Source organism: Neolamprologus multifasciatus, chromosome 6, assembly GCF_963576455.1.
Source record: "Neolamprologus multifasciatus chromosome 6, fNeoMul1.2, whole genome shotgun sequence".
Taxonomy (NCBI): Eukaryota; Metazoa; Chordata; class Actinopteri; order Cichliformes; family Cichlidae; genus Neolamprologus; species Neolamprologus multifasciatus.
Genome location: NC_140444.1, coordinates 3,538,654 through 3,553,344, shown reverse-complemented (window position 1 = coordinate 3,553,344; position 14,691 = coordinate 3,538,654). Strand labels below are relative to the sequence as shown.

General features: G+C 40.7%; 1 protein-coding gene across 12 annotated transcripts in view; it reads left to right on the top strand.

Moving 5' to 3' along the window:
• Positions 1-14,691, top strand: part of rims1b (regulating synaptic membrane exocytosis 1b) — a 106,643-nt gene that overhangs the window by 42,685 nt on the left and 49,267 nt on the right. For all 12 annotated transcript variants that reach the window (XM_085161957.1, XM_085161947.1, XM_085161951.1 and 9 more), the window contains 5 exons: positions 872-1,173; positions 1,613-2,529; positions 12,033-12,073; positions 12,232-12,342; positions 12,441-12,540. In XM_085161957.1, coding sequence (XP_085018083.1) covers positions 872-1,173; positions 1,613-2,529; positions 12,033-12,073; positions 12,232-12,342; positions 12,441-12,540 — 1,471 coding nt within the window. The remainder of the gene's footprint in view (positions 1-871; positions 1,174-1,612; positions 2,530-12,032; positions 12,074-12,231; positions 12,343-12,440; positions 12,541-14,691) is intronic.

Sequence of the window (14,691 nt, the reverse complement as noted above, 5' to 3'; positions counted from 1 at the left end):
CACAGTTCTATGTGCTCTGTATCTCTATTATTGTCTGGCCTTATAACTCCTATATTAGATCTTTTGTTATATTATCTTCTTCAATCTAGAAAAATATGCATCTTAATAAAGAAGAACGCTGCAGTACCCATGAAGGTGTAACAGTTCTGTAGATGAGATCATGATGTCCACGTGGAGCCGCTGAAGCCCGCTAGTCTGTTTTGTTTTTCCTTCCAGTTCTTGCTTTTAAATTAATCAGCAAACCGACGTATGAACTGAAACACGGTCATGCTCCTAAATTCAAATCATAAAAATGTTATCGATAAAATTAGAGCTGTTTTAGAGGAAAGCATGATCTCTTACAGGACCCGTCTGACCACAGCCTCCAACAAGCTGTGTTTACAGAAAATAGATCAAACGGCAGAGTTTATCACATCATGGTGCTCTTTGTGCTCTTTAATATTTTATTTGTTTTTGCAAAGGATGGAAAGAAGCAAGTATGGGACTGGCATTTTTTTATATTAGAGTTGGGTGTTTGTTGATACACAAGCAAGACTCTTAATGTCTATGAAAAACTGATTCTGCTCCAGTAAAGTTATGGTGCTAAACTAAAAGCACATTAAAGTTCACCTGCGTTGTACAGATGTTTTAATGCTGCAGATTTGGCCTCCTGACATCAAGCAGGTCACCCACAACCCATCTGGAGTTAGAATCCACCTATTTTTATGGAATTATGGAAAGTTAGATGCTAAGAAAGCTTCTGAAAATGTACCTTTTAAGCATGTTAAACAATTCAGTGCTAAGCCCAGATGTGTTGCTGGTGACCTGGTGGATGTTCAGAGGTAACTTGAAATGAGTTTGCCAAACTCGTCTTTCCTTTCGACCTTTCCAGGTAATGTGGGTATGCAACCAGTGCCGTAAGCAACAGGAGATTCTCACCAAATCAGGAGAATGGTTTTCGGGGTCAGGGGTGCGGCCCGGGAGCCTGGGCACCTCTTTAAACAATCCAGCCACGGGAGGTGAGGCCCAACGGGACAGGAAGCTACTCCGCTCCAGGTCCCAAGCCCCACCGTCCAGCACCAACGCCAACACAGGGCCACCAGACGGGACACATCCGCCCGGCGGTGTCACTACTCCCAAGGGCGCTGACACCATGCCTGGCTCTCGCTCTCAAAGTGAACCCCCAAGAGAAAAGTGAGATTCCTCTTTATTTACAACCTTTGCCTCTAACATAGGAATTGGTGAAAGCCAGCAGCACTGCAGGATTCAGTTTTCATGGTATATTAATTTGCTGAAGCCCTTGTTGTGTTTTTTAATCCGCTATGTAGCTCTGAGTCTGCAGTAGCTTAACCAGAGAAGAAGGTAGGTCACACCAGGTCTTGAGAGGTCTTTGACTCAATCCCTTTGTTTTAATTCTTTGGGTGTGTTAGGTAAGAATTCATAGCTGTCTCATCCTGGTTAGTAGTTTTTTAATCTGTTGATAGCCCTTCGTGACTGAACTAAGAAGATTTTGAAAATAAAAAAGAAAGAATATATAAAACGCACAAAAATATTTCTGTCAAAAAGCATGCAAACAATGCTCCTGTGTTTGTGTTTGCTTTTATAAAATAACCGAATTTCTTTTCTCATTTAGGAAAAGGCCAGTTTCTTTCCATGAGCAAAACGGTAAGGGAGGCATGGGACGTGGTTCTGCCCGGAGACAAGCAGACAAGTTGTATTCACAGTCATCTCTGGACGAGCGGGTGGTTCCCGGAGACAGAGGAGAGAGAAGGTTAGGAGATGGAAGGCGGCTGGAAAAGATCCACTCTCAGGACTACGAGGACGGGAATGAAAACCTGGGTCGTTCAGAAACACACCGCAGGCGTCCAGAGGATGAGGAGAAGAGGGAACGGCAGCGGCGCGAGGAGGAGTTCCAGAACCGCTATCGCAGTGACCCCAACTTGGCAAGATACCCAGTCAAGCCACAGAAGGAGGAGCAGGAGATGCGCATGCACGCTAAGGTGTCGAAGGTGCGGCATGAGCGACGGCACAGTGATCTTGCAATAAATGAGGTCGGACTGGGGCCTGGTGAAGGGGGTGGGGGAGGTGGCAGCACAGGAGAGGTGCCGGAAAACCGTCTTGCCAGGAGGGGTGGAGGTGGGGAAGGAGACCGCAAGGCCCTCATGGAGAATCACAGGGCCTACTCTGCAGATAGGACCGTGGGGGTTGTAGGTGGGGCTCCCCCTGCCAGTGGAGGGGGACGATCAGGGTCCCAACTCGGGGGACCCGTGCCTTCAGACTGGGGTCCAAACAACAGTCGCCTGGAGCACGGACCCCAAGATGGAACGCGGACATCAAGAGAGAAGGGTGGGGTGGATAACCTGCTGAGGAAGGACTCTCAGGGCTCGGACCAGTCGGAGTCTTTGCGGCCACCCCCTCCACAGTCATACAAGGGCAAGCGCGGAGTCAACAAGAGGCAGATGTCCATCAGCAGCTCAGAGGAGGAGGGCGGCTCCACGCCCGAGTACACCAGCTGTGAGGACGTGGACATGGAAAGTGTCAGCGAGAAAGGTCAGTCAGACAGATGTGCTTACTAAGCTGAACCTCTCCTTACACCGTTAGCCACCATCCATTTCTGTACATTAGAAACTTCTTTTTCACTCACGAGTCTTCTCATTATATTTTGCTAATGATCTCTGGCTGGTCTTATCTCGACCACACGTTCATACTTTGTTTCCTCGTGTAATCCTCATTCAGTGTAAATGAAACACACGAGATTTTAATGTGGTCTCTCCTGTATTCTCATCATTGTCAAGAACCATGCCGACACTGTGCGCCCGGCGTGCTCTGAGCAAGATTAGAGTCACAGCAGATCTGATGACTAATTGAAATCTGATCTGCTGCTAATACTCTGGGAGACAGACAGATCAATAGACCGGACAAGAGATCTGCCACAGTTTTTAACCACTGTTGATCAGATATAAGGTAAAATAAAAACATAATCTCACACTTCATAGATATATTTTCCACTGAATTCTGCATCGGTAGTGGAATTACAAACAATGTGAGAAAAGCCAGATGTATTTTGACCCCCAAGATTACTCTAAAACCAACACTTTCTAGTTTTGGACTGTGAAACTATATGATAAGCGATAGGATAAAGTGCCCACCCAGCATGCAGTGCATTACTATCCCTGTGTGTCATCTACACCTCTGTGCTGTGGCTAAACCCTGCTGCTCTCAGGACAGCTCTCATTTATTTGGAGAGTCCCTGTGATTTAGGCCAGCAGATTTGTGGAATTAGGTCAGTGGCTCGCTGGCTATGTAATGCTTTGCTAACAGCCAGCTGCAACAGCCAACCATGTCCCACCGACTAAATTCAAGCCTGGTTGCAGTTGCACGCTACACGATTTCTGCTATCTTCTTGACACTTATGGATTTCCCCGCACTAACAGAAATCAAGGGCTGTGCTAAAATAACCCACGCAAGAGTGTTTGAGTTACTGCATCAGCTTATCTCTCGCTGGTCAGTCCCAGAAGGATGGTGTTCCAGATGTTTTAATCCAGCTTACTATAACTCAGGGACTGGTAATGGGTAGATGGTGTGGATTGGGATTATTAGCTGTTTTAAACACTCTTTAGCTAGCTGGGCCTCCAAACAGGATGTATCCTTTTACTCTCATCATCTCTGGCAATAAGAAAAAGTCACAGGATAATATGTAGCATTGCATTGTCAGATTAATGCTGGTGTCATCTTAAATTAGACATGGCCAGAGATCTTTCTGGTTTAAGAAATCACGTGTCATTACATGGATCTGAGATGTAACTAAAAAGTTCGACAGACTGTATCAAATCCCACCAATCAGCACTCATCTTGAAGCTCCTCTTAAAGGCACTTATTGGTCAGCTATTTAGAAGCATTATCACGGAAGCACGAAGGCTCTGCTTCCAAGACATAGACTAACCCCTGTGTGGAAACTTTTTTCAGTGGAGGTCTCCTTTGAATGTTCCTCTAAATCTCACATGACTGGAATCACCAGTCATTTCGATAAGTCCAGGGCTCTTGTCTTACTGTGTGTCTCTCTCTCACTCTCTTTATATATATATATATATATATATATTATACATTTAGTTTAGTCATTTAGGTTGAGCTGAATTATTTTATTATTATTACTGTATGTCCTTTACCTTACAATATATAGTGGTAACTCTTGTGATCTGGAGATATATTTAAAAAATGTAACTAAATTTTTAAGGAAACGCCCTGAACTGACCCAGAATTACCACAAGTTATTGAAGTGGGTCCATCCATTCATTTTCTTCATTGTTCATCCAACACATGGCCACTATTTTGTGTATATACACACACACACACATATATATATGTATATATATACATATATATTAGGGGTGCAACAATACTCCTATCGATATTGAACCGTTCAGTACGCATATGTATCGAACAATACAAAATTTTTAATTTATTTTATCAACTTTCCTTCTGACGATGCTGTCTGTGTTGAGCGCTCAGTGGATCTGCGCTCGACAGTGCAGCCTAGGCGGAGTAGTCGAACGCAGATTCACTGAGCGCAGGGCAAGCTAGCGAGACAGAAGTTAAGCTCGTTGCAACATGGCAAATTGAACCTCCCCCTGTCACTACCCGATCCGTACCGGAAACCCGATCGGTACCCCGCATGCGCGAAAGGTGTCTACTTCCGGTCGAAGCGTTTTACGATAGTTACGGGTCAGAGTATCTGTTAAGATGTTAAGAATAACAAGTATCTCTTAACATGTTTCCAATAATGAAGCATTTCAATATAATGTAGACAAAAACGAAAAATAAAAAGATAGTTACGGATCAGGACTCCCCGATCCTTACTGCGCATGTGCAAAGTCGGACCGTACAAATCGGGTCTACCCGATCCGTACCGCGCATGTGCAGCGGTTTTCTTCTTCTTCTGTTTGTTTAATGGCAGTTTACTCCCCAGTATAAGAGGATACTGCCACCTGCTGACCGAGCGAATGAACCCTATTGTAAACTGAATTGGCGTCATTACAAACGTGTGTTAAATTTGATTTAGTGATAGTCGAGTGTGTTTATGCTTGTCTGTGTGGAGAAGATTGATTGGAATAGTGATGATGATGTCCGCTCACACTGTCAATTGTCAGTAAACACTTAATCTGGCTGATGAATCTACACGTGAGATATTACAAAGTCTGTATTATTAAGTCTGTAATTAGGCGCCATTCTTCTTATTTTACGGCGCTTTTGTTCAATCGGGAAACGCTCTCTGTTGAGGAGAAAAGCATGAATTTGTTTGTATACGGATTATCCATTGTTTAAATGTCCCGGGCAGTCGAAAAGGAGGCAGAGCTGCTGAGAAATGCTAGGAGCTAACTGGGCGCTAACCGTATCATTCAAATATACTGAATGTCGCAATGTTGGCAAAGAGAGGAAGTGACGTAAGATTTGCGCATGCGGGGTACCGATCGGGTTTCCGGTACGGATCGGGTAGTGACACCCCCACCCTCATTCAGATCTGGCGTTTGGAACTATTTTGGTTTTCATGTGACGTATGACCCTGAAGGTAAGCGCCTCATGGACAAAAGTAAAACAGTATGTTGGATGTGCCACGCAATGCTCAATTACATGGGTGGGAACTAGTGCGTTAGCGCAGTTAGCTCGTTAACGTGTTAGCTGTCCAACCCTAGGCACGGGGCGATTCGCGGTAGCTCACTAACGGAGATTTGCCGTGTTGTGGCGTTAACGTCATTTCAGATTAACGCTGACAGCACTAGTGGGAACACAACGAATATGACTGCACATTTACTCCGACATCATCCTAGTGCAAAGACAAGTGGAAGCAGACAAAAACAACAAGCACGCATGCTACAAACTTTAGCCGAGTCATTTAGACAGCCGTTAGCACATGATTCTCCTTATGGGGACCTGATATGTTTAATATGCTGCTGAGAATATAGCCCAGAAGAAGCGCATAGTATAACTTTTATTTTGGAAAGAGACATTTCTCTGTAATAAACTCTCTTTTCCAAAGATGAGTGATTTCTTAATCAGATAGATTTATTTTTTTATTACTTTGTTGTTTCAGCAACATTAAATTTAAAAACTGTAGTTTTGAGTTAAAATATATATTTATAATTTAATAAATGACAAATTAAAAAGGCATGAACATCTTTTTTGTATCGAAAAAATATCGAACCGAACCGTGAATTTTGTGTATCGTTGCACCCCTAATATATATATATATTATACGTTTAGTTTAGTCATTTAGGTTGAGCTGAATTATTTTATCATTATTATTATTATTGTATGTCCTTTACCTTACAATATATAGTGGTAACTCTTGTGATCTGGAGATATCTTAAAAAAACGGGGTCCATCCATTCATTTTCTTCATTGTTCATGCAACACATGGCCATTATTTTGTGTGTGTGTGTGTGTATGTATATATATATATATATATATATATATATATATATATATATATATATATATATATATATATATATATATATATGTATGTATGTATATATATATATATATATATATATATATATATATATATATATATATATATATATCCCTCCTTAGCATACATTGTTTTACCGTATAATATGAAAATATGAATTGATGGACTATTTGGTCAATGATGGGAATATTGTTGGTCTAACATGCATGTCAAGAGAACTCGAAAGGAAATGATGCAAAAAGGCTGAGCAGCAGGTTTGATTCAAGAGCATTCTTCCAGTTAAGTGACCGTGCTGTACCACCACTGTGCCACCCTGGCTCTAATATGTTTCTCCTTATTTTCTGTCATATATACACAGTTACTAAACTTTGCCCTCGAAAGCTCAGGTGAATTTCTGTTATTTTACTTATGCAAAAATATAATGAATGAAACATTTGTTAAATTTTATGATGATAATAAAATTCAATTCAACTCTGAAGCACTCTATTAACAAATTACCACAGCATTGCTGGTATTAAACCTTTTATATGTGGTCAAGCTCTATGAGCCAAACGCTCAGGTTTCAGAGACTTATATCAGTTATTGGCTGTATGACAATCCTTAATATGCTCATCTCAGCCACACAGCTCTGTCTGTGAGTATAGACGTGACACCCGGGCATGAAGCTGCCTCAAAGACAGAAGAGCTAAAAGCTTTTTTCAGACAGTGGCTGCATGAAGGCCCAGTAAAGTATAGGATGCTGTGGCTTTGAGGCTGATATGTTTTCTCTAACTGGCTCAGAGAAAATGACAATGTGAAAGTCCACACAACAGGAAACTAAAACAGACAAATACCAAAGAACGCTGATGTGGATTGGAAGGACTAGGGAGAGAGCTGCTGAAGAAGGGTCAGGTGATAGCGTGGATGCTCACGTGCTCCTCTTAAACAGATGATTTTTCCATATCAGTCAGTTACCAATGAGAGTGAGCCAGGACTGCCTCCAGGACAGTAAGAGGGACTTGGTCAATCTTCAGTTGAGCGGAGCCTCTTTCACTTACTAAGTTGCTCAAGTCATTCAGACTTTTTTTTTCCTGATTTCTCCATCAACCATGATTGTATAGGCTTCATTTGGTTTCTACTCTTTCATCATCATCATCATCATCATCATCATTATTATTATTATCATCATCATTTATTTATTTATATAGCACTTTAAAAACACACCTGGTAGACCAAAGTGCTGTACAACACTAATATGCACATAGTAATAAAAGCAGACATAGCAATAAAATAAAATTAAAAAAATCAGTTACCCACAGAGTTAAAAGTCAGGGAATAAAAATAGGTTTTTAATAAAGACTTAAAAACTGGCACTGATGTAGCCTGTCTAATATGGAGAGGAAGGTTATTCCAAAGCATCGGCGCAGCAACAGAGAACGCTCGGTCTCCTCTAAGTTTCAGCCGTGACTTTGGGACCGAAAGCAGCAACTTCTCAGCTGACCGAAGGGAACGAGTGGGGACGTGGGGCTTCAACAAGTCAGACAAATAAACAGGTGCCAGACGTTTAGAGATTTAAAAACCAATAAAAGGACTTTAAAACGGATCCTGAATTCAATTGGAAGCCAGTGTAAAGAGGCCAAAATCGGAGTGATGTGATCAAATTTTCTTCTGCCAGTTAAAAATTGTGCCGCGGCATTTTGCACTAATTGAAAGCGTGACAAAGTGCCCCGCCCAACCCCTATTAAAAGAGAATTACAATAATCTAAACGTGAGGTAATAAAGGCATGAATAACACTTTCCAAGTCACGCTTGGAAAGAAACGTCTGAGGTGATAAAATGCTGATTTTACCACCCCGTTTACATGGTCATCAAAGGTAAGTGCAGAATCAATTTTAACTCCGAGATTTGTGATCGAACTCTTTAGTTGGGAAATCAAAGCTGCAAGATCAACATCCGGAGTATGAGAAAAATGATTTGGGCCAAATAAAATTGCTTCTGTCTTCCAATCATTAAAATTTAAAACGTTTTTTGCCATCCATGCTTTGACATCAGTAAGGCAGTCAAGCAGAGGTCGAGTTTGGAGACTATCAGAATGACTAAAAGGTAAGTAGAGCTGGCAGTCATCTGCGTATAGATGGAATGGCACTTTATGTTTCCGGAAAATCGCGCCAAGAGACAAAAGGTACAGTGAGAACAATAACGGCCCAAGAATAGATCTCTGTGGCACACCCCAAAGCAGAGGGGCCACAAAGGATGAAGCCGACCCCAACTTAACACAAAAGGTCCGATTTAAGAGATAGGACTTTAACCACAAAAGTGCCGAACCAGAAATTCCCACACAGTGCTGCAACGGGAGATCAGCAAATCATGATCCACTGTGTCAAATGCAGCGGTCACGTCCAACAAGACCAGCACTGCATATTTACCACAGTCTGCCGCTATCAGGATGTCATTCACTTCCACCAAAAAGTTATTTCTCTCCCTCCCTGCAGGCATTTTGCCAAAAAAACATCACGTGAATTACTCTGCCTGCCCATGTACCTCAAACTGAAGTTACTCAAAGGATTTTAAAGTCGCCATCAGATGTTTTCTTGCTGTTGTTTTACTCCTGCTTTAAAACAATGACTGCAAATCTCCCCGGCTCCTCTGTCTTGATGTAGAGCCAGTTAGCTTTCCTACTTGATCCGACCATCTGTCAGCGTTAATGAGTGCTGGGATACATGGACACTCTCTCGTTTCTCTCTCCAACTTAGCCAGTCTTGGACAGGCCAAGTTGGAGAGTCATGATAATAGTTTGATTATGAATGTTTTTAGCCGTTACTGCTGAATGACATTACTTTAATCCTGCATGTAAGTTAGAGGACACACACTAAACTGTGCTGCCCATTTCCAGCTCCATATTTGTATTCTTAAAATCTAGAGTAGCTTTGCATTATTCATGGTTCAGAATAATCCTTATTTATCTTATACTGGGGTGTGGTGCATCTACTCAGGTCATCCTCTGTTGGAACACAGGGTTTTAGCATCAACATCTGAGCACAGTTTAGTCACAGCTAGCAGGTATCAAAGGACCCAAACACAGATCCAGAAGACAGGATGTTGTAGCTGTTTGCAAAGTCCAACAAACACATGGGAGAGTAAAGCAAAACTAAATCCACATGGACGCACACAGGGAATGATCACAGGCTAAATAATTTTGATGTTTCATCTGATGCTTAAGCCCTGAGGCCTGTGTCAAGGAAAGGGGGCGTGCCCAAATAAAGCCCGTCCCAACACCTGTATTGTTTTCTTCAGAAACCACATGACCAAAGATAAACGAGGAACCCTTTCTCTGAAATGACGTGACTGCCTCATGTCATTTGAACCGGATTTGAGCGGTTGAAAATTTTTTTGTGGTCTGAGGTGATTCTGATGATCATCAGCAGTCTGCAACGATATTATGGAGCCAACAAAGAGGCGGAAAATATCAGCAGTTAGAGAGCATTTTGATCTGACATCTCCCACTGATAGCACGCGTCTTCTCAAAACAGTCTCAGAGAGGATGGTTAGGTGGAGGTGTATACGTGTATTTTTCACAGGACCTCAAACGGGCATTCTACAGTTGATACTAGAGATGGACCGATCCGATATTACGTATCGATATCGGTCCGATACTGACGTAAATTACTGGATCGGATATCGGAGAGAAATAAAAAATGTAATCCGATCCATTAAATATAAAAAAAAAAGCACCTCACAAAACATGCGACATGACACACAAAGACATACTTTTCTTTCTTAATCTCATTTAAAATGTCTAGCTTTTAATAAATAATTATCTGAATCTTACACCCAAAGTTTTAATCTTTAAAATTTATTAGATTGATCAGTGTTGCTGAACTATGAAATATTTTGGGTGCAGTGTATTTTTTACATACAGGTATAACAGAATAGCTTTAGTGTTGTTGTTTATTTAAACTTGAGTATGAACTTATACAAAATGCAGCAATATATTTAAAAAAACAGTTTTATTGATTAACAAACACACTATATTAGATTCATATCGGTATCGGCAGATATCCAAATTTATGATATCGGTATCGGCCATAAAAAAGTGGTATCGTGCCATCTCTAGTTGATACATTATTACGTTTACAGATCCACTGGTGTGTAGCCCACGTGTATTATCACAGCAGGGCTGCTGCACATCGAATGACCAGCAGATGTCACTAGTTCAAAATGAGCTGTTAAACAGGGTTTTGTGTGATCTGCCTTCTGGTGAAGCAATTGGCTGGAAAGATCCGGCACATTCACATCATCATCACACCATCACTACGGCGTTAAGAGACGCTAAGAAAAGGGAAAACAGCACTATTTAAAGTCATGAGGTAATTGTTAAGGAAGTTGACACAGCAGGGCGATGAGACACAGCTGAAGACAGTCAAGACGATGCCTGAGGAAGTAAACGAATCACAAGACGCCAGAGACAGATGACTGTTAAAATAAAACAGGAAGCAACTCAGCAGATAATCACCAACAGAAACACTTGGATGACATAATAAGTCAAAATGTAATAAAAATTCAATAAAAAATATAACTAACAGAAACTAAATACTAAAATATAAGAGCTTTGGAGCTTCAACAGGGAGTCTAAAGTATTTTTAAGTAAGAGATTTCAGATCATTTTAGTAAATTAAGTTACATTTTTATAGATTGCGAAATGGAATTTTTAGCTTTTTAAAATTAAACCTCAAAGAAAGCCTTTGGCAGGCCCTGGCATATCAAATAGAAATGGGATGATAAACCCATTAGTTATGTTGTTTGAATTAAAGCAGATCCCAGTCTTTAACGGTATCACTGAGTCATCTTTCTTTTCTTTTTTTTTAATTATATTTTTATTGAAGGCAAAAAAAAGGGACTTGTTACAATAAAGTGCATTGACATTATTTAGTCAAAAAAAGAAAAAAGAAAAAAAAACTTTTTCGTAGTCCTTTTGTTTTACATTCTGATAGCAAAAAAAATAAAATTAACTCGTTGGCTTGACAGTGTGTTACATAATGCAGCATGTTTAACTTATTTACAAAGACTACATTAGGTACATATTATGAAGTTGAGGGTCAACCTGACATTGTACGATACATGGGAGATACACCAATTCAGGGCTGGTCTTACCTAAATTCAGGGCGGATGGGGGACACAAAGCTAATCCATTTATTCCATATTTTGTAGAATTTGTCTTTTCGAATTTTTAAAAAGAATGTCAAATTTTCCATTTTAAATATTTCGGAAACCACATTAAACCAATCCTCAAGTGTTGGCGGAGTTGGATTTAACCACTTTCTGGTTATTGATTTTTTTTGCTGGCCGCTAATAGCGTTTGTAAGAGTTTTGTGTCCCCTCCCCGGACCACAAATTTACAAAATTGATGTCAAATTTTATCTTAAAAACCTCACACAAAGTTTTATGAATTCCCAGCCAGTAATTTTTTTAAGTTAGGGCAGTCCCAAAAGATATGATGTCATCTTTCTAAGAGTTTTTTGTAGCTTGGAATCAACCTGCACAATTACATTTAACATCATTTAGACAAATGACTAATTCCTCCCTCTCGAACTCTTTCTCCCTGCAGGTGACTGGGACTGTCATCCTCTAGATCCTGCAGTTTGGCATGTAAGTTTCACCAGTCAGGTTGTTCCTGAAGCTCTGCCCTGATCCCTTTCCTCACATATAGCTGCACTTATATTAAGTCTAATGTTGCATGACCAAATTACCAGTATTTACAGTTGATAATGTGCTTTGTAAACATCCTCATGACTTTGTCCCTTTAGCATCCAGTTTCGTGGCAGCCATCCAAAGAGGGTGACCACCTGATTGGGCGGATCACTCTGAGCAAGAGGTCAGCCGTGCCCCGTGAGGCAGGCTCTCTCCTGGGACTAAAAGTAAGCAGGGATTCATTCACATTAAGATCTGTCGGAGTGCTGGAGAGGACGGAGTGACATCTGATCTTATCGTACGTCTGTCTCATCTTTGTGTGCAGGTGGTAGGAGGGAAGATGACGCAGACAGGGAGACTTGGGGCCTTCATCACCAAAGTTAAAAAAGGGAGTCTGGCAGATGTCGTGGGACACCTACGTGCAGGTACAAAAAATAGAACATGTTGCTCCTTTGCAGGAGTTGCAGAACTGCAGACAGTAATGCTTTCATCGAGGAATGCATGTGAGATCAACCTTTGTAGAGACATCAGTATGTACCTGTCATGTTTGCAGGCATGAGTAGCGTGCTTGTCATTTAAACTGTTAAATGCTAAAATGCTAAACATTTGTAGCAGCTTGTGGTGGCCTACAGAATAGTAATAATACTGGTGTTTTTATTGGTGTAATGTCTGTGTGATCAACCAGCCTGCTTGTGCTGCATTCACATTATACCAGACCTTTACTGGAGTGTTATTTTGAGGAGTTTGGTTTTGCCAGTTTTACACTGATAAATAATTTTCAAAGCATTTTAAAAAAGAAGAAAAAAGGAATGTGGGCAAAAGTAAGCAACCGCAGTCAGCTGTTGGGATTAAAGTGAAATTAGAGCATATATAAGGAAGCACAGAATGTATAAACAGGCAATGTGTACAGTTCTGCAGTAAAGCAGTCGTCATTCATGCTACATTTTGCTTATCTGACCATGCTGTGTCATGATTTGAATAATAATGGAGTAATGTATGGAGTGCTGAGGTCACAGGACTACTTCTGGCTGTAAATTTTGACTGTACAGCTTCTTGTTAATGTAACATTTGAGCCCATGAAAGAGACAGCTAATATTCAGAATAAGGTCCTTGCAGCAGCTCCCAGCGACTCAGCTGCTGCTGAAAGTATTAACCCAGGACCTTATTTATGCTTGAACATAGTGTTAAAATCACTCCTGAGGGTGAAAAAACATTTGAGGAGGTTCTGAGAGCTCCGTTTTCAATTTACAGGTCGGAAATCATCGTAACTCACCTAAAATGCTTTGTCACTGTTAGGGCTGCCACGATTAGTCGACTACTAATTTAATGGTCGACGGGTCGTTTGAGGCTTTGTAAGATCCCAAAAGACGCAGGAATAAGTAGTAGGATTTAAGAGTGTAATAACGGACTGAAACAGAAGATGGCAGCACTGCATGTACAAGGATGCCAGCTGCCGTTAAACCCCGAAGAAGAAGAAGCTGTGTCCCAGCATTCACGCCCAGCTCAGTTGTCAACAATGGCGGCAGCTAGTTAGTTTTAATATTACTCTTATTATTCTTTCTGGGTCACAAAATAAACGATTAACATATTTTCAGGCGAGAATGTAGCTGTGTAAACCTCAAATATCTGCTCAGTTTATCAAGACACCACATATTTTCAAAAGCGCTCCGACGTTTTCGGAGACGTCTGTTAGCTACTAGCTCGATAGCTAGCCGGGGGCTAGGCTAACTAGAGCAGCAAATCGTTTTCAAACCCACCACCGTCTTTCGCTACTCAGGTTAAACATGATATATAAGTCACTTAGATAACTTAAAAATGTTATTGTTTGGCTTTTTTTTTTTAGTATTTTATTTGTTCCTGACTAAATCGGTTTGGCTGAGATTAAAGTTATAGTTCTTACACAGCTGAATAAACATCAAGCAGATTAAACTCCATCAAAGCAATCTGCAAATGTCATTAAAATTTAATAAACTATCATCTTGTCTTTAGTTTTAGTTAGCACATACCTTAAACACTTAAAGCTGTAAGCTAATGATAATTATATAAGAGCAGATGCTGCTGGTGCAATAAGCTGTATGTTTTATCTCCAATGGATGCATGATCTGATTAGTCGACTAATCGTAAAAATAATCAGCGACTAGTCGACTATCAAAATAATCGTTTGCAGCAGCCCTAGTCACTGTGGGTTTAGTCAGGAAAAAAAGGAGGAGCCAACAAGAAAACCCAGGCAGCAGTGACCTTTACGGTGGGCTAAATAGTGGGTTGGCATACCAAACCGAACATGTAAAAATGGGCAGATAAAAAGACAGAAATGTGTCTCATCAAGTGCAAAAAAGTCCTTCCAGTCTCTGAAAACTCTCAGAAGTGTTTTTTTTTTTTGTCTAATTTGACAACTCTGATCTTTTCATGATAATTCATGAAAGATGCAAGCGGCAATAAGTCACATCAATGTGCTGGACAACCACTTATTTCTGGAGATTAATTGTTTTCACACTAAAGTCACATTAAATTAAATTATTTTCTCCATTAAAGTCAGAAACGAGGATGAAACAGGGTGTGGTTAATCGTGTGATTGA